At 52.1% G+C, this 19,747-nt stretch overlaps 2 protein-coding genes across 4 annotated transcripts in view; one reads left to right on the top strand and one right to left on the bottom strand.

Annotated features, from left to right (window-relative positions):
- The window catches only part of Gli1 (GLI family zinc finger 1), an 11,600-nt gene extending 6,925 nt beyond the window's left edge, over positions 1-4,675 (top strand). For all 3 annotated transcript variants that reach the window (XM_026784601.1, XM_005357991.3, XM_026784602.1), the window contains 4 exons: positions 632-796; positions 1,232-1,462; positions 2,038-2,305; positions 2,925-4,675. In XM_026784601.1, the coding sequence (XP_026640402.1) occupies positions 632-796; positions 1,232-1,462; positions 2,038-2,305; positions 2,925-4,651 (2,391 nt within the window). In that variant the 3' untranslated portion in view covers positions 4,652-4,675. The remainder of the gene's footprint in view (positions 1-631; positions 797-1,231; positions 1,463-2,037; positions 2,306-2,924) is intronic.
- Positions 4,676-4,748: 73 nt separating this feature from the next.
- On the bottom strand, positions 4,749-12,885 carry Arhgap9 (Rho GTPase activating protein 9). The gene is made up of 16 exons (XM_005357989.2): positions 12,570-12,885; positions 12,076-12,287; positions 9,840-9,920; positions 9,566-9,667; positions 9,296-9,354; positions 9,045-9,138; positions 8,760-8,855; positions 8,534-8,632; positions 8,212-8,353; positions 8,021-8,131; positions 7,455-7,553; positions 7,229-7,306; positions 7,052-7,105; positions 6,705-6,839; positions 6,190-6,295; positions 4,749-5,143 (listed from the first exon to the last, which is right to left on the bottom strand). Exons 1-16 carry the CDS (start codon positions 12,883-12,885, stop codon positions 4,972-4,974), a joined length of 1,956 nt encoding a protein of 651 aa, XP_005358046.1. The 3' UTR covers positions 4,749-4,971.
- Between the last annotated feature and the right edge of the window lie 6,862 nt (positions 12,886-19,747).

Here is a 19,747-nt window from a genome sequence, read left to right as displayed (position 1 = left end):
ATCTCATAAATAAATAAATAAACAAACAAGCAAACAAATAAATAGCAAACAAAAACCTAGCAAAATTAAGTTTTGGATCAAAAATATATTTTTCCGTTTTGATTTTAAAAGAAATGAAAACATGCTGGACATGGTGATACATGCCTTTAATTTCAGTCCTAGGAAGGCGTGCACGCCTTTTTTTGTTTTTGTCTTTCAAGACAGGGTTTCTCTAGCTTTGGAGCCTATCCTGGAACTAGCTTTTGTAGACCAGGCTGGCCTCGAACTCACAGACATCCACCTGCCTCTGCTTCCCGAGTGCTGGGATTAAAGGCGTGCACCATCACCACCTGGCTTCCTTAGTATTCTTGCTACTGCATTTCCTAGTGGATAGGCTCGCGTCGTTGCTGAAGGACACTCCTGACGCCTCTCTAGGACAGTCTAAGCTCTATGTCAGGACACCTGCTCAAGATGCTCCCTACTTCACCGTGCCCCCTACCCTGAGCGGTCTCCAGCTTTCTCTGCCTTTAGCTCCCACCTGCCCTTGTGTCCGAATCCTGGTATTCTCTTGGCTCCTCATGACCCGCCAGTTTTAGTTTAAATCATAAAATTTCCGTGTCCTGTCTGAGAAATGTGGCTTGACCCCTTTCAGTTTGAAGGGTGTCGGAAGTCATACTCACGTCTTGAAAACCTGAAGACTCATCTTCGGTCGCACACGGGTGAGAAGCCTTACATGTGTGAGCATGAAGGCTGCAGCAAGGCCTTCAGCAATGCCAGTGACCGCGCCAAGCACCAGAATCGGACGCACTCCAATGAGGTGAATGCCCGAATTACCAGACGCTTCCCATTTGAGACACGTCTAAGTGTTTCCCCTGTAAAGAGCCCCCTAACCCAGGACTCCGACCGTGAGTTCCCCTTGCTGTGTAATTCATACAGAAAACACTTCTGAAAAATGCCTCTCTTTGGTCTAGCCAGGCAAAGGGTCCGTGTTAAGTAGACCCCTGACCCCTTCAACTTCTGAATTTGTGTGGCCTCACAGCCTTGGGGATGGGGGAGGTGGTCACTTTTTTTTTTTTTGTACCCGCACCATCTGTTTTCTAATCCTTCTAGAAGCCTCTCACCAAGGGCTCATGTTCCCCTTCCTTCCTCGAAGGCTGTGTGTGCTCCCTCACTCATCCCTTGTGGCTTTTCCCATTCTGTTTGTGTTCTGCCTTGATCCCTTGGCCTTTGACTTGGCAACGCTACTCCACAGAAGCCATATGTGTGCAAGCTCCCTGGCTGCACCAAGCGCTACACAGATCCCAGCTCACTCCGCAAACACGTCAAGACAGTGCATGGTCCTGATGCCCACGTGACCAAGCGGCATCGAGGGGACGGCCCGTTGCCGAGGGCACCGTCCCTTTCCACAGTGGAACCCAAGCGGGAAAGGGACGGAGGACCCATAAGGGAAGAGAGCAGACTGACCGTGCCCGAGGGTGCCATGGTGAGCCAGCCTCGGAAGTCTTGCCTCCGTATCCCATCATGCCCTGCTGACCTCTTCCTAGCTGACCTCTCCCTAGAAGCATACCTTCCTACATGCAGTCTTCTGCGTCCAGCCTGTCTCTAGTTTTAGTATTGCTCCCTGGCTGACCCCAGATCTAAGGGTGACATTAGAATTGTCCATTGTCTAATTGGTCCAATACATTCACTTTGGGGCCGGTGGGGGGGGTGTTCTGGGAATATGGACAACGGTAGGCAAATGCTTCACCACGAAGCAAATCTTCAGCCCCCTGTGGACTCACTCTTAAGTAGCTCTTACCTAGATCCAAGCTTTAGGTGTGCAATATTTTGTGTATTCCTCAAAAGAGGAAACAGGCAAAGATAATTTGTCAGGGTCCTAGAACTAAGCTGGACTGGAGCCCTGGGAGTCTGTACCCCAGCAGGGTTCCTTCCCGCTTTTCCTCTAGTTCACCCCAACCTCTTGCCTGCTTAGGCCTCAGCCCTTGCGAACACTGGGACATAGGCTTCAGCCACTCCCCTGGGGGAGGGTGCCACCCTCCACTCTTGGCCTCTTCACAGAAACCGCAGCAGAGCCCTGGAGCACAGTCCTCCTGCAGCAGTGACCACTCCCCAGCGGGCAGTGCAGCCAATACTGACAGCGGTGTGGAAATGACCGGCACTGCGGGGGGCAGCACTGAGGACCTGTCCAGCCTGGATGAAGGGCCTTCTGTTGCCGGCACTGGACTGTCCACTCTTCACCGCCTGGAGAACCTCAGGCTGGATCAGCTGCATCAGCTCCGGCCAATAGGGTCCCGGGGTCTCAAACTGCCCAGCTTAACCCATGCTGGTGAGACCTGGGTATGGGAGGTGTTGCTGAGCTGGGGACCTGTCCTGAGTTGAGGTGATGAGGTCATCCTTTGAGCTGCCACGTGGCATCTTTTTATTGTCTGAAAAATACTCCCCTTCCAAGCCCGGCAGTGTCGGCGCACACCTTTGATCCCAGCACTCGGGAGGCAGAGGCAGGCGGATCTCTGTGAGTTCGAGGCCAGCCTGATCTACAAGAGCTAGTTCCAGGACAGCTAGGGTGTAACACAGAGAAACCTTGTCTCAAAAACAAAAACAAAAATACTCCCTTCCTTGGAGATACTTTTTTTCCATCGATCAGAAAATTATGATATCTTTCTATGCGTGGCGGTTATATATCTGTAGCCGCACCACTGGAGACTAGGGCAGCAATACTTCTGTGATGTGCTTTCCCCGTCACTGTGTAGCAGTGCACAAACCTGTCACTGCCTGGAACCCTTGGCCAAACAGAGTAAGTGCAGTGAACGGAGACAGACAGGGTGATTGGGGCGAAGAAGCCTAGGACTCTTTACCGTGGGTTCCAGGTCAAGGCTAGCCTGTGGGAACACAGGGTGGGAACCGCGGGGCTCCCTACCACCTGCCTTCTGTCTCGTCATTTGCAGGCACACCCGCGTCTCGCCGGCTGGGCCCCCCAGGCTCCCTTGACCACCGTAGCAGCAGCTCCAGCAGCGTCAGCTCTGCCTACACAGTCAGCCGCCGCTCCTCCCTGGCCTCCCCTTTCCCGCCGGGATCCCCACCGGAGAATGGCGTGTCATCCCTTCCTGGCCTCACACCTGCCCAGCACTACATGCTCCGTGCAAGATACGTGTCAGCCAGAGGGAGTGGCACCCCACCTACTGCAGCACACAGCCTGGATCGGATGGGGGGTCTTTCTGGACCTCCTTGGAGAAGCCGAGCTGAGTACCCAGGATACAACCCCAATGCAGGGGTCACCCGGAGAGCCAGTGACCCAGCCCGGGCTGTTGACCATCCTGCTCCAGCCAGAGTCCAGCGGTTCAAGAGCTTGGGATGTGTCCACACGCCCCCTAGTGGAACAACTGGGCGTAACTTCGATCCCCACCTCCCTACCTCTGTGTATTCACCACAGCCCCCCAGCATCACTGAAAATGTTGCTATGGATACCAGAGGGCTACAGGAGGAGCCAGAGGTTGGAACTTCCATGATGGGCAATGGTCTGAATCCATACATGGACTTTTCATCTGCAGATACTTTGGGATATGGGGGACCTGAGGGAACGGCGGCTGAGCCCTACGGAGCTAGGGGCCCAGGTCCACTGACCAACTATGGCCCTAGCCACTGTCCTCAGCAGGTCTCCTATCCTGACCCCACCCCAGAATCATGGACTGAGTTCCCTTCCCATTCTGGAATGTGCCCTGGTACTAAGGCTCCAAATGAAGCCTATAGCCAGTGTCCTCCTCGACTTGAACATTATGGACAAGTGCAGGTAAAACCCGAACAAGGGTGCCCGGTGGGGTCTAACTCCCCTGGACTGGCACCCTGCCTCAACGCCCACCCCAGTGGGGGGTCCCCAGGTTCACAACCTCCATTTTCCCATTATCCCCAACCCCCTCCTCCCCAGTATCCCCAGTCGGGTCCCTACCCTCGGTCTCCCCATGATTATCTTCCATCAGAACACAGGCCTGGCCTCGATTTTGACTCCCTCTCTCACCCCACGGGACAGCTCAAAGCTCAGCTTGTGTGTAGTTACGTTCAGTCACAGCAGGAACTGCTGTGGGAGGACAAGGGCCGGGGAGGGCTCCCCACCCAGGAACTTCCATATCAGAGCTCCAAGTTTCTGGGGGGTTCCCAAGCTAATCAGAGCCCTGCCAAAGGGCCAGCAGCTATGTACGGATCAGGCTTTGCACCTACCCTGGCCAATCACAAGCCAGGCTCCTTTCCTACCCCCTCACCATGCAATGAGACTTTTGGAGTTGGGGTAAACAGGCCTTCCCATAGGCCAGCAGCAGCAGCACCACCCCGGCTTCTGCCCCCACTGCCCTCTTGCTATGGATCCCTCAAGGTGGGGGGCACCAACCCCAGCTGTGGCCATCCTGAAGTGGGCAGGTTGGGAGCAGGTCCTGCCTTGTACCCTCCCCCTGAAGGACAGGTGTCCAACCCTCTGGACTCTCTGGACCTGGACAGCACTCAGCTGGACTTCGTGGCTATTCTGGATGAGGCCCAGGGGCTGAGTCCTCCTTCCCATGAGCAAGGGGACAGCTCTAAAAATACCCCATCTCCCTCTGGGCCCCCCAACATGGCAGTGGGTAACATGAGTGTGTTACTGGGGTCTCTGCCTGGAGAGACACAATTTCTCAACTCCAGTGCCTAGAAGGATAAGGCATCCCAAGCACATCGGTGTTTCCTAGATGAGGTGCCCAGGGATGGCAGGACTGGGCTGGGGGCTGTGTGTAGTCTCTGTGTGTTCCAGGAAAACACTTTAATAACGACAGGTTTCCTGACAATAAAGGAAGGCTGAGAGTAAGAGCCCCATGTGTCATCTTGGGGAGACTGGAAGTGGGGCTCACACACCTTCCTCTTCTCCCACATCTGACAGCCCAGTGGAAGAGCAGCCTCCGGGAGAGAGCTTCCGGGATGTCCTCTCCGAAGACCAGCTGACAAATGGCCATGTCTTCCTCCTCCCTGCCCAAGTCAGGTGAAGAGGCTTGCAAAGTTGTTGAGCATCAGCTGGATCAACTGCCCAGGGTAGAATACGTGGGCTGTCATGTCAGAGGTCTCTTGCTCAGGGCGGAACAGCGTTGGTCCAAACACAATTCCCAGGTTGTGGGCAGTCATTCGGTTCTTATCTGAGTGTGAGATCACCCTGGGGACAAAGCCAAGGACACGGGAGGTAGGCGACAGGTACCCAACAAGCCAGTATAGCCCCATCAGGTAGGTATGGAGCAGAGCAGAGATCACTCTGGGATCCTTCCACATGCTGGCTGAAGGAACCAAGTACAGAGGAACAGAGATGGGCCAGTGGAGAAACCTTCAGGATACTACTTGGAGGCACAAGTTGGGTAGAACTGCTTAGTTCTCAGCTCCAGGGAACACCCCAAAGTTCTTTAAGCTCACAACATGGGAGGCTTGTATTCAAATGTGCCCCAAAGCATCTCAGCTAAACAAGCCACCCTGCCCTAGGGAGAGACTAAAGTCAGGGAAGGGACAGAGCAGAATTCCCTAATCTCACAGCACCGCTGGTTTTATTGGGTGCTCATTTGATGCTGAGCTAGCCAAAGGCTAGGATGTTAGTGCTCCTCATCAGTCCCTAAGCAACACCCCCCTCTCCGTGCTCCCCTGTTAGTCCCTGAGCAACACCCCCATCTCCGTGCTCCCTTGTCAGTCCCTGAGGAATACCCCCATCTCCATGCTCCCCGGCCAGTCCCTGAGCAACACCCCCATCTCCATGCTCCCCGGCCAGTCCCTGAGCAACACCCCCATCTCCGTGCTCCCTTGTCAGTCCCTGAGGAACACCCCTCTCTCCGTGCTCCCTGGTCAGTCCCCGAGGAACACCCCTCTCTCCATGTTCCCCGGCCAGGCCCTGAGCAACACCCCCATCTCCATGCTCCCCGGCCAGTCCCTGAGCAACACCCCCATCTCCATGCTCCCTGGCCAGTCCCTGAGGAACACTCCCCTCTCCGTGCTCCCTTGTCAGTCCCTGAGGAACACCTCCATCTCTGTGCTCACGGCCAGTCTCTGAGGAACACCCCTCATCTCCGTGCTCCCTGGTCAGTCCCTAAGGAACACCCCCATCTCCATGTTCACGGCCAGTCGCTGAGGAACACCCCCCTCTCCGTGCTCCCTGGTCAGTCCCTGAGGAACACCCACTCCATCCTCCCCAGCATGAACAGGCTGTTGAGTTTTCCTGACCTGCATAAATGCTCCAGGATGTACTGCAGTGTGTCACGGTTGGGCTTCGGCAACAAGTCCACTAATTTTTTTATTTCAGAGAGGCACTGATCTGGCTCAGAACGTTCTACAGAGAGCGACGGGAAGGACGAGAGAGAGGGGGGGGGTTAGGGAGAGTGATATGACAGGGTGGGTAAATGATGCACTCTTTCCCTTGTCCATGAATGGTACCATTTGTCTCGTGCTCTCCCTCTGCACTTCGGTACAAGACATTCAACCCAGGGCCTTGCATACAATAAGCACACAACTTACTGACGAGCTGTAGGGCTCCGCTCTTTCCCGTAGCTCACCTGCGACTTTCAGAGTTCTTCCCAACTCGATCCTCTAAACATTCACACACATATTCCCCCATCCCTATAGTTGGCATGTAATTATTTCCCATCCTCGCAGAGGAAGACGGAAGGGACCCTCTGTTCTAGTCTCTACTGCACAGGTCCTCCCATGGCAGGAGGATCACCGAAGCTCTTGACCCTTACCAAGGGCATCACGAAAATGAGGCAGCAATGGTGGAGGCATCAGAGGCTCTGGCAGCTCCCGTAAAAAAAGCTTCAAGGCCCCAGTGATCACATGAATGTCATCCCATTCCGCACTGTCTAAATCTAATTTGCCTTCTAGAAGGAAAAAGAAGTTCCTTGGGTTCCGGACTCAAAGATCAGGAATTTGGGGGGAAATCTAATCAAAACATGTCACAAGAATGTGATGATGGCCCATAGTAGGGCATGGTAACAACGGGGACAGCCTTTGTCGGGGTGGGACATGGGGGGTTTCCGTGGGGTACAAAGAGGGCATCGGTCAGCTTTTTGAGAGTCTGAGGTATAAGTACCTTGTCCTGGCTGTTCTGGAAACATGTATCTCCCATCAGAGGTGACTGCCCGTTCTGTAACAAGCACGAGAAGAGACCAGGAGCTGAGACATGCAGTGCCGACTCCCTCCCTCAGAACCGCTCTTGGTTTTGAGGTACGGATTCTTCAATTCATTACTTCCTCCCAAGTCCTCTCACCTCTGTCTACCAGGAATCGCAGTTTCTGGACCACTGCCAGGTTCCCGCTCACTCGGTAAATGCCGTCCACATCCAGACCTAGGAGAAGAGGGATAGGGAAGATGGGGACTCGGAAAGTGTTTAAGTGAGGGATCTGAGGGAGAAAGGAGTCAGGAGGAAGGCAGAGATGGGGCATCTGGGTCCTAGGGCTTGAAAGGGGAGATTTTTGGAGTTTGGGAAACACAACCTTTTTTATCCACAGCCTCAACACAGAGCCGGACAAAGCTGGGCACGGTGTCCCCTTCCCTTTGGCACAGCGATTCCAACTGGCAACCGAACACTTGGTCTGCAGAGGAGGGGGGTGGATCAGTAAAGGTCCTCGCTATCCATGTAAGCCTGGGTCTGCTGCCACGTGGGGGCAAGGACGCCCTGCCTCTGCTCCTCAAATAATGAGGGGGGGGGAGCAGGAGTGTCAGCAGACTCTAACCTGGGTCTGGAAGCTCTACTTTGAGCCTCACTGGAGTTTTTATTAATGCTAAGACTGTAGCCCTGGCTGTCCTGGAACTCAGAGATCCCCCTGAGTGCTGGGCTTAAAGGCACCAGCCACTACCCAGCATGGTGCCTCTCACCTGTAATCCCAGACACTTGGGAGGCTGAGGCAGGAGGAGTGCCCAAATTTGAGGAAAACCAGGGAATATATACTGAGAGTATATATCAACAACAATAAAATTTGAAAACCGAAACCTACACAAAACAGAAACACTAGTAAAGCTGGCACAAAGAGCAGCGCCCCTCTGGTCCAGCCCAGCCTACCTCGGAACAGGCCTCGCTCCTGAAGGCTCTGCAAGGTTGGTCTCTTGGCGATCAGCCGCTTTAACTTGTTCCGCACGCGATTCTTCTGCTCAGTGCCCTCCGCACCCCGACCTGCCAAACCAAGGAGTGTGAGCTCCAGCGGAGGACGTTTCCCTGCAACCCAGCCCGGCCAGCTCAGTCCCACTTCGTACTGGAAATCCTGCGGCTGCTAAGCCTTAGCAGTGGCTTGGACACCGGCTCTGACTCCAACTCGTCATCCTCACCAGCGCTCAGCTCCGCCAGCTCTGCGGGTCCCGAGCCGGATAGACGCAGCTCTAGGGGGTTCTCCCGATCCTAGACCCAGGCAGCCAGGGTGGGAGGATGGAAGGGAGAGCATCGGCACCCCCACATTCCAGCCTGACTCAAGGTCAGGACTCCACCCGAGACCGCCTGATTCCCAGAGCTCTTCTCTTTGACCCTCCCTTTCCCGGGTCTAGCCTCCAGGGTGCCTTCGGGGTTCTGCACCCTTCTAACCAGACGCTCGATGACCGCCCTCAGCGCGCGATGCCAGGCTCGCAGCTCTGGCTCCTCGTCCGACTGCAGCAGGAACTCATGGCCGGGGACCGTCCGGATCTGGGGGTCGGGTGGGAAAGGCTCGCGTCAGCGAGGAGAGCCTAGAACGCTGCGAGGTCGAGAGTCCTCTGGTCACCCTGTCCACTCCGTACCCCAAATCTTTGGGGCCGCGCGAGACTGCACTTACGTGCAGGACGTTGCGGCGGCTGGACAGATGGCGCCCGTTAGCCAGGGCCGCCCCGCGCAGGTCCACGCTGCTTTCCGGCCGGCTTCCAGCCGGCGCCTGGCGATGAGGGGAGAAACTGAGGCTGAATCTGTTTCCTCACCGCTTCCCTCTGGGGTGGTGGCGGTGAGCTGCTTCCGCCTTCCTTTACCTTCTCCTCCATTTCCTTCCTTTCAACCCCCATCTGTTGACCCGAGGTGCAAACCAGTAACCCCCAAACCCTTGCTGCTCCCCCTGGCCGATGCTCACCCAGCCTTGGGACGGCGCAGACTGCGGCGGCCGCTCTCGGTAGAACACAAGGCTGTTACCAGTTAACACCACCCAAGCCGGGCCCCAGTTCTTCCTGTGGGGGGAAGGGAGGAGTAGAAGTAGTTAAAAGGTCATTTTAGAGTTTCACCTGGAGTGCCCGCGTCCCTCCTCCCCTCCCCGGCACCGTCACCATTGCTTTCTACCCTGTGAAACCCAATAGCCTAGACCCCTGACATATTCTGGGTCCTCACCTGAGTTTACGCCCTCCTTGAGCAATCTTGGTCATGTTGATCAGACCTGACTTTTCCTCCTGGGAAAGGCATGGGGTATTGCTTGTAAGCCACCCTGTGCCACCCACAGCCCTCAAGGGTTCTCTCTAAGGGATGAGGCCCGTTAAAGTTTGGGGGTGGGGGTACTGGAGAAGAGCAAACACCAAGAAAGAAGAATGTTATTTTCAAGGAGCAGAAGACAGGGTGGCGGTGCAGAAAGGTTCTGGGCTTTGAGAGCCAGGAAAGACTCACATGGGGGTCATCCAGCTGTGGCTGACAGGAATGCAGGGCTGCTGGCTGGCCCGGCAGGTCTCCCCAGGGGCTGCCCCTGCTCCGGCTGAGACTTGGTAAACCCTAAGGATGGGGCATTGAAAGAGGACATGCAATCTGGTGGTCCCAGGTAGCAGGAGGAAGAGGGGTGTGGCTGTGAGAGAGGGCAACGTTACAGTGGCAAAGGAGAACGCCTTGCCTAAGGGGAGAGTCATAAAAAGTTAACCTGGACGCTGAGACAACGGGGTGTTCTCACCTGTCCATCAAGCCATTCCTGAGGTTGCGAGGCCCCACTGTTCCTAATCAGAGTCTCTGTCTGCTCCATGGAGCCCGGTTTCTGGGTTTAGGGGAGACAAAGCAACATCCAGATGGTACCTCAACAGTTCAGCAATTCTCACCGTGTTTTCTTTCTTCTGACCTGAGAGCCCCAGAGAGAAATGGGGAAGAGGGGTTTTGAAGGGACAACGGGACGCGGAGGAGGAAAGGTGTCTTGAATATGACTGTGGCATGGCACAGGAGAGGCGTCTTAGTGGGATCTAAGTTACAGGGGTTGTTAGTGACAGCCGAAGCCGGTGTCCTGGCAGCTCTAATAGTCTAAGCTCTGCCACTTGTCCCCAGTAATCAATCAAAGCGGCAGAGAATAATTTATCTGGGGCTAGAGAGATGGCTCAGTGGTTAAGAGCACTGACTGCCTCTGGAAGGGCGTGAAGGGGGAATGCAGCTGGTCCAGTTCTAGGAGGTCTGACGCCCTCTCCTGGTCTCTGTGGGCACTGCATGCATGGTGGTACACAGACATACATGCTGGCAAAACACCCATACACATAAAATTATTTATTTATTGAGAAGTGGATCACTCATATAAATAAATTTTATTATCTCCAATGCTGCTTTTGGGGTCTAACATGAGGCTTAGGTTTGGATAGAGGACAAGAGATAATTATAAAGCCAGGCATGGGGGTGCACACCTTTAATTCCAACCTGGGAGTCAAAGGCAGGTGGATCTCTGTGAGTTTGAGGCCAGCCTGGTCTAGAGTGAGTCCCAGGACAGTCAGGGCTACACAGAGAAGCCTTGTCTTGGGTGCGGGGTGGGGTGTGCGGGGGTGGGGTGGGATGGGCCGGGGTAGAGGTAATTGTTACTAAGCAGTGTGGTCCTTGCCTATCTGTGTCTCCGTTCTCGGACGCTGATGAGGACTTGACAAGCTGTGAGAAAAGTGTGACCTGTCCTCCTGGGAGACAAGTTCCTTCTCTGGCTGGTATCAGGACCCCAGCCGTTTACTTCCCCAGCATAAAACTCCCGGGGCAATTCTAATCCCTTGGGGTCCGTGTCTCAACGGTCTGATAGCTGAAGGAAGAGACCCAGCCTTTCTCCTAAGAATTCCGGCGTTTTGGTTCGTCCTGCCGGAGCTGCTCCCAGACATCTAGCCTTGGGGGCGGGGACGGGGACGGGGGATGGGAGATCCAAGTTCTTCGGGACAGAGACCCTGGACATCAGAGAAGGCCAACCAGATTACAAGACACAGGGAGCTCTGACAGGAGGGGCTGGGATCCTGCCTGCCAGGGAAGTGGGGAAGAGGAGGTGGGTGCTGCCCCGTCCCTCCCAACCGCTCTCCCATTTACTCACCTTCGGCTCCGGGCCAGGATGACCCTGGTACAGGGCTAGAAAACCCAGTCCCTGGCTGTTTTTTAAAAAATTCTCCCCTCACAGCCTTCTTTGCTCTTCTCCGCACTTCCTGTTGCCAACTTCCCTCCTCCCCCACGCAACCCCGCCCCAGGGCTGCAGGAAAGGGGAACAGGCTTTTTGGGGGGTGGGGTGGGGAAGAGAAAGTGCCCCCTCCTCACACCATTCAGAGGAAAAGAGGTGGGGGGCCACGCCAGGGGAGGATGAGAGAAAGGACGCAGCGCAGCCGACAAGGAGGTCGGGAGCCAGGCTGGCTTTTAACCCTAACATTTGGGAGGCTGAGGCAGGAGGATTATAGGAGTTTGAGGTCAATCTGGCCTACCTAAAGAGTCCAGCTCATCTGGGCCTACTACAGAGTGAGACCCTGGCTCAAAATACAACTGACAAAAGAGAAGGAGGGGGAAGGGATGGACAAGAGAGCTATAACTTTAGAAGGAACTTGCCGGTAGCCCGACTTGAAGACAGGACAGAGGACAAACCTTGCCCTGGGCTAGGAGTCAGAAGCAGAGGAAAAGCAGTCTGTTGGCCTCCTGCTGTTGGGCTGGACTCGCATCTCCTTAGGGCCTGTGTCTTTTGCTGTCCTTCCTCACCCCTACTTTGCTTGTAGCCTCTCTTTCTCCATGTGCAGGGTCTTTTCCGACCACCTCAGCATCTTCTTTATTTTATTTATCAGGCTGATTTAATGCCACCGTCTCCCACCCTCAGTCCTTTAAGGGAGGACAATGTCTGTCTCCTTTACCTCTGTGCCCAAAACAGGGCCTCATGGTAGTGTAACTGACCACGGACCGTGCTCTGGTGAAGATCTGTGACTCACCGTGTCGGTACTGGCCTCTGTCATGGAGCCTTCCTGGGGGAGCGATCTTTCTCTTGGCCCTTCCCTGAGGGGTTTCAGGAAGCAGGGTTTCAAATAGGCCATGCTGACACTTCTGCACATTTTGCGGGAACAGGGAGGAGGTTGCTCAGAAGTAATCTGGGTTTCCTGAGACAGGTAGAGTTCCTCCAGGGAGCCATGAAACATCTTTGTCCCTGAAAAGAGATGTGGAGGAGTGGCAGGTGATGACAGATAGGGCCTCAGCTGAGTTGTCAAGGAATACAGAGGAAAGCTACCGGAAATGACTTGAGACCTAACCAGCTTAGAGCTAGGAGGGATAAAAGGTGATACCACCATGGTGGATGTGAGAACAGTGAGTCTTATCAAAGGAAAGCAAGACAGAGGGGGTCACCAGAAGTGAGAGGCAAACCCACTAAGTAACTCTCTCAAGCCAGGGAGGCAGGAAGGGGAAAGGGGAAAGCTTGGAGTTTACTTACCAGGACTCCAGAAGGATGCATTGTGGGTAGAGTCTGCTGGTCTGGGGCAGGAGAGTGATTCCTCGGTCATATACGCAGCTGGAACAAAGATGGGCCTGGACCAGGAGGATACTCCTAGGCGCCTTGCCAACCACCAGTCCGAGTTGGTCTTTCGAAGCAGTTGGAACCTGTCACCTTCAGCCAGAGACACCTCCCGGCCATCTGCCCCGGTATAAGTGAAGGGATAGAGGACGCAGAGCTGGGATCCCTGAGAAGGGCTTTGTAGACTCACTCCAAGATTTCCCCAGATACTTGGCCACCACCGGCCTGAAAGCATTGTGGTCAGCACTGTCACCTATGGGAAAAAGGAGACTTGAAGTTCCAGAAGGAAATAGGAGTGGGTGCCTCCACACAGAGGAACATGGCTCTTAGAGCTGTGTGTGTGTGTGTGTGTGTGTGTGTGTGTGTGTGTGTCTTGGATGAGTGAGGACAGGAGCCTTGGAGAGACAAGGAAGAAGGAGACTAGACAGAAGCCCTGTGTGGGAGAGATCAGCACAGTCTGGGGACTGAGACCTCCTGCGTGGTGTGTCTGATGAGGAAGTATATATAAACAAGGTGAGAGAGGATGTGGTCAGTAGACCTCGGTGGCTGGCAAGGCAGGAAATCAGAAAAGATGACCGAGCTCGGTAATTTTTTCCTTCAGATACCTTGTGGAGGTCACCCGAAGTTTCAGGGGCAGAAAGAGTTGGTCCTGGGTGCTGGGGGGAGTCCTGAGCTAGACACGGAAAGACCGGAGAGGAACACGGGAGAAAGTACGAGAGAGAATGACTAAGGAAAGGTTATGACCTGTGACCTTTATTAAGTTTGCACAGGCCTTGTTTCTATGACCAACTGCCTCAGACTTAAACCTTTGTGTTTCCTGTGCAGACAGACAGACAGACAGAAAAACTGTAAGAACGAATGAGAGGCTAAGAGAAAGAGGGGTTCACATCACCTAGGACACATTTGGGGGGTATGAGCCTCTGCATCGGCCTTTTGGGCAGGTTCCCAGGTTTATTGTGGGGTTCTGTTAATTGCATTTTTGTGTTATCTGAGTGTTTTGTCTGCATGTCTGTCTGTGCACCATCCAAATGTCTGGTGCTTGAGGAGCCAGAAGAGGGTGTTGGATACCCTGGATCTGGGGTTTTAGGTGGCTGCGAGCTGTCATGTGCGTGCTGGGAATTGAACTCAGGTCCTCTGGAAGGATAGCCAGGCTCTTTGTTGTTTCTTCCTCCGGAGACAGGGTTTCTCTGTGCATCCCTGGCTGTCCTAGAACTCACTCTGTAGACCAGGCTGGCCTTGAATTCACAGAGGTCCATCTGCCTCTGTCTTTCAAATGCTAGCATTAAAGGTGTGTGCCACCTGATGGACCACCATACCTGGCCTCATTGACTTATTTTTAAGGTTTTTGCTTTGTTTTGTTCTGTTTGCTTTTTCTCAGGCAGTGGTGGTGCATGTCTTTGACTCCAGCACATGGGAGGTAGAGGCAGGTGGATCTCTTGTGAGTTTGAGGGCCAGCCTGATCTACAGAGTGAATTCTAGGACAGCCAGAGCTACACAGAGAAACCCTATGGATGCCAGAAGAGAATGTCAGATTCCCTGGAACTAGAGTTACAGACAGTTGTGAGATGCCACGTGGGTGCTGGGAACCAAACCCGGGTCCTCTGGAAGAGCAGCAGTGCTCTTAACCTCTGACTTTTATCCCCCTTGAAACTTTTCCAAGTTTTCTCTTTATAAACCTTTCCTTCCTCAAGGTTTTCAGGTTATCAGTGACCTACCAGGGCTGGGGATTGTGAGCTCTCTGTCAACACAAAAATCCCAATCAACCCAAATCACAACAAGCCAAATTAAAAAATATCCAGGTTTAATGGGATTCCTGCGCTCTAGGGTGGCCCCGAGGGGAAACTGGGAGGCCGTGAACTCGACCACCAGGAGGAAGGAAAAGAGACCAGGTGTTTCTCCTTTGGGAGCTCAAATACCCTGTGTGAGTGGTCCTGACTCTCCCCCAGGGAGGGGTCAGGACCTGGCATGCTGGGATTTGGAGTCCAGACCAAAGCAACACCCAGGCCTGGGGGCTGGGATGGATGCGAGGGGCTGGGGTCTGTGCTCCCAACTTAACTGGGATTCATCCTGTATCCAGCAGCATTTGAGAGGCTGAGAGAGGAACGCGGAGCTGAAGGCCAGTCTGAGCTATTTAGTCAAAGCTCTGCTCAAAAAGCAGAGCAGAACAAGGCAAACCTGTCTCCCCAACCCTCCCTCGAACTTCTCGAAGGCAACCACACAAAGCCATCTTCATTTCCTATCCCTGACATCTCCACTTTCCCAAGTACACCCCAGTCCTTGCAAGCACTTCCTAATCCTTAAGCTGTGTGACATTCTGTGGCATGCGACCCAACTGCTCCTTCCCCTGCTGGTGTCCTTCCCTGTTCCTCTTCTGGCGGTTACTTCATTGCGGGAGAGTCTTCCTCCACCTGCTCCTTAAACCACAAAAACCCATCTGAGCTGTGTCTTATCACTTTGAGTCACTCCCTCAGTGATCAGACTCTCTCAAATGGCCTCTGTATCCTGCTAAGCACTGTATCTCCAGTCCAGATCTTCCTCTGGAGTCTGGCCTTATTCACCATCCACGGGAACACTCTGCAAGTCTTCTACAACAAATTCAGTACCTACTGAAGTGTCCATATCAACCTTCCCTACAAATCTTTTTCTCTAGCATTTAACTGCCAGACTTAAATCCAAAAAAATATCTATTGAATCCTTGCTAACACTTAGGCTAGGCAAGACAGTGCTGATTGTGGTGATAAATCTGGGCCATTGCCCTCTCATACAATTAAAGCCCTATGTGATAAGGATCGCCGTGGTAGAGGAAGTTAGAAGCATCTGCAGGAGAAGCATGTGCCCAACTGTGCATGCCAGAAGCCCTGCAGCTTCTTGTCTGTTTCCTCGCTGCTCACATCGATTCAACTGATTACCAAGTACTGAAGTTGGTATTTTCCCAAATCTCCTCCCCTGCTTTGCTGGCGTTTGAACCCAGGGCCTTCTGTACAGCAGACAAGATATTTGACTACTGAGGTACATTCTAGTCTTTGTATTTCTTCTATTTATTTTTTTGGTTTTTTGAGACAGGGTTTCTGTCTTTGTCTCTGGCTGTCCTGGAACTCACTCTGTAGACCAGGCTACTCTTGAACGCAAAGAGATTCGCCTGCCTCTGCCTCCCATGTGTTGGGATTAAAGCCATGACACAAGTTCTTGGGTTTTCGAAAAGGCCTGGCTATGTGGCTCATGCTGTTGTACAACTCAAGCGGACCTCTGTGAGTTCATGGCTAGCCTGGTCTACAGAGCGAGTTCCATGGCAGCCAGAGCTGTTATACTGAGAAACCCTGTCTTTAGGGCAGAAGAGATGGTTCAGCTGTTCAGTGCGTGCAAGGCGGTGCATCATGCATGACCGTTTGTAACTCATTCTAGGGAACCCAACCCTCTTCTGTTCATGTGGTGCACAGACACGCATGCAAGCAAAACACCTATACACATCACTATTTTAAGGAGAAAAAACTATTTGGGGGCAGGGTCTCATGTACGCCTGGCTGGCCATGAACTGACTAGGTGAAGATGACCTTGAATTCTTGATCCTCTTGCCCCCCAAGTTTGGAATTGTAGGCATATGTCAGAATGCCTGGCTTTTTTACTTTTCGAGATTTATATCTATGAGTGTATGAGTGCTGGAAACCAAACTCCAACCTTCTGTAAGCACAAGGGCTTGTAACCACCGAGCCATGGCTCCAGCCCACCATAGAGTTTTCATTTATTTATTTATTTTTTAAACATGATTTTGCGCCTTTAATCCCAGCACTTGGGAGGCAGAGGCAGGCGGATCTCTGTGAATTTGAGACCAGCCTGGTCTACAGAGCTAGTTCCAGGACAGGCTCCAAAGCCGCAGAGAAACCCTGTCTCGAAAAACCAAAAAAATAAAATAAAAAAAATAAACATGATTTTGCTTTACATTGCTGAATGGCCTAGTACTCTCTATTTAGCCTAAGACTGACCCTTCTGTGTGCTGGGACTACAGGCCTGCCCATCCAGGCCTGGCATTCTCCTCCCATCACCTACCCTCTAGCATCAAAGAGTCTGAAATCTTGAAAAATAAAGTGTTTGTGTGTGTGTGAGGATATGTGCATGTGAGTATAGGTACCTGTGCAGTCCAGAAGAGGGTGTCAGAGTCCATGGGGCTAGAATTATAGGCAGCTGTGGGTTGCTCAGTGTGAATGCTAGGGGCCCTGGTTCTCTGCAAGGAGACCTCTGCAGGACACACTCTCGGCCACTGAGCCATCTCCCCAGCTATTTTACTTTTTGTACCTTTGCTTATTCAGCGTGTATGCATGTGTGTGTGTGTGTGTGTGTGTGTGTGTGTGTGTGTGTGTGTGTGTAGTCTAGAGGGAAGTGTTTTAGGTGTTCTGTTTCCACTCTGTGGGTCCTGGGATTGAATTCAGGCCATTAGACTTGGTGGCAAGCACCTTTTATTATTATTTTGGTTGGATGGAGTCTGTTGAGAGTGTTACACTGTGTATCTCAGATTAGCCAGCCTTTGGGCTCTTTATGCATCCTATATGCATCCTAAACTGGTCTCAAACTTCTGTCCAGGCCTCCTGAATACTGGGATTATAGGTGTGAGAGACATGTCTACCCCATATTTCTATTTATTTATTTATCTGTTATTTGGTTTTTCAAGACAGGGTTTCTCTGTAGCTTTGAAGCCTGTCCTAGAACTCATTCCATAGACCAGGCTGGCCTCGAACTCACAGATATCTGCCTGTCTCTACCTCCTGAGTGCTGGGATTAAAGGTGTGTGGTCACCTGGCCACCCTATATTATTTTTAAGGGGATACAAAGATGAATAAGGAGCCAGCAAGATGCCTTATTGGGTAAAGGTGCTTGCAGGGGAAGTCTGAAGACCCACATAAAGATGGAAGATGAGTGTGGTGGTGCACACCTTTGATCCCAGCTCTTGGGAGGCAGAGGCAGGTGGATTTCTATGAGTTCCAGGCCAGCCCAAGCTACATAATATGGAGACCCTGTCTCAAACAAACAAACATAAATACATAAGTAAATGATGGAAGAGGAGAACCAGCTCCACAAAGTTGTCTTCTGACCACCAAGATGTGAGCCCACCTTAAGCACACGTACTAAGTTTTTAAAAAGATAAACAAGATATCCCTTATTTTTGGCTTTTTAGTATAGTCCTGGCTGTCCTGTAATTCACTCTGTTGACCAGGCTGACCTTGAACTCACAGAGATCCGCCTGCCTCTGCCTCTTGAGTGCTAGGATTAAAGGCCTGTGCCATCACTGCCCACCTTAGGGTGCCTCTTAGCTTACATGCATTCCTTTCATTTGACTTTGTGGTGAAACCTCTCACTTTCCCTCGATTCGACCTTTTCCTTACATAGGCCCTCAGCTCCCTTCGCTATGACCATCTAGTTCTCTTACCATGATCGTACATAAACGTTAGTGTTAATATTTTCAGAGTTTACAAGTGAGTGTAACTTTTTTTAATTAGCAGAGAAAGCACCAGGTGACCTTCCTCCTTAGCCAATGTCCTAGAAGCCTCCCCTTGCCTGTCTCAGACAAGAGTCTCCCAACTCAATGTCCCTCCCTTCTACTGTGCATCTCTCTAGCCATCCTCCTGACCTCCTCATACTCCTGATTTCTTATAATCTTCACTTCCTGCCAGCTAATTGCTTCCTCCACCTTTTGGTAGACTTTATGTAATCCTGCTTTATTTATTTTTAAGATTTATTTATGTTAAACAGGGTTTCTCTGTGTAACAATCCTGGCTGTCTTGGAACTCACTTTGTAGAACTTGCTTTGTAGAACAGGCTGGTCTCAGACTCACACAGATCTGCCTGCCTCTGCCCCACAAGTGCTGGGATTAAAGGCATGCACCATCACAGCCTGGCTGATTTATATTTATGTATACAGTATTCTGCCTACATGCATGCCTGCAGGACAGAAGAAAAAACCAGATCTCATTATGGATGGTTGTGAGTCACCATGTGGTTACTGGGAATTAAAATAAGGTCCTCTGGAAAAGCAGCCAGTGCTCTTAACCACAGAGCCATCTCTCCAGCCCCAAGTGTAACATTTCTGTGCAGTGCCCAAGGAAGACAGAAGAGGCTGTCCTTTGGAACTAGTGTCACAGAGGCTGTGAGCTGCATGCTGTGTGCTTGGAACCAGAGCTTAGCCTTCTGCATGAGCAGCGAGTGCTCCTTAACCTCAAGCTCTCCAGTCCCTTATTTTTTTAATTAACTAAAAACAAACCAGGGCTGGAGAGATGGCTCAGAGGTTAAGAGCACTGATTGATTTTCCAGAGGTCCTGAGTTCAATTCCCAGCAACCACATGGTGGCTCACAGCCATCTGTAATGAGATCTGGCGCCCTCTTCTGGCCAGCAGGCATACATGGAGGCAGAATGTTGTATACATAATAAATATTTTTAAAAAACAAAACACACCAGATTAGCTTTGGACTCAAAGAAATCCAACTGCCTTTGCCTTTTGAGTACTGGAATTAAGGGAGCGCCCCCTCACATCCAGACCCTCACCCCACTCTTTTTTCCCCAATGTTTTAATTTTATCTGTCTGGGTGTTTTGTCTGTATGTACACCTGTGCGTTACATGCAGGCAGTGTTCAAGGAGGCCAGAAGAGGGAGTCTGATCCCCTGGGACTGAAGTTGCAGACATTGTAACCTCACTGCACACAAACGCTGGGAATCAAAGCTGAGTCCCCTGGAAGAATGGCCTGTGTTTTTCACTGCCCACCATCTTTCCAGGCCTGCATAGGTCTCTTGTAGCTTATGCTAGCTTGCAATAGAGGCAGGTGGACTGAATTTTCTTGAATTTCTGATCTTTTGTCTTCACCTTCCCAATGCTGGGATGGCAGATGGGTGTGCCAACCTGGCGCTATGGAGTGAACCCAAGGGCTCGTACACAGTACACACTAGTCTACATTCCCGGCTCCTAAATAATACATCCTCATTAGTTACATCCTTTGTAATTGGTGGGTATCTACATATCTACAGTATTTTCCAATTTTTTTACATTAATACATTTTTTTCCCAGATAGGGTTTCTCCTGGAACTTACTCTGTAGACCAGGCTGGCCTCGAAC

This window comes from Microtus ochrogaster, chromosome 24, assembly GCF_000317375.1.
Source record: "Microtus ochrogaster isolate Prairie Vole_2 chromosome 24, MicOch1.0, whole genome shotgun sequence".
NCBI classification, from domain to species: Eukaryota; Metazoa; Chordata; class Mammalia; order Rodentia; family Cricetidae; genus Microtus; species Microtus ochrogaster.
This window is presented reverse-complemented; position numbering and strand designations above follow the sequence as displayed.

What these genes read in the sequence shown, in the direction of transcription:
- Arhgap9 (XM_005357989.2), bottom strand. Translation starts at nt 12,885, where the DNA reads ATGCTTTCAGGCCGGTGGTGGCCAAGTATCTGGGGAAATCTTGGAGTG. An exon ending in AGGAATGGCTTGATGGACAG is followed by an intron (nt 9,668 to 9,839) that starts GTGAGAACACCC and finishes CCCCATCCTTAG; the next exon opens with GGTTTACCAAGTCTCAGCCG. An exon ending in TCCAGAACAGCCAGGACAAG is followed by an intron (nt 6,840 to 7,051) that starts GTACTTATACCT and finishes TTTTCCTTCTAG; the next exon opens with AAGGCAAATTAGATTTAGAC.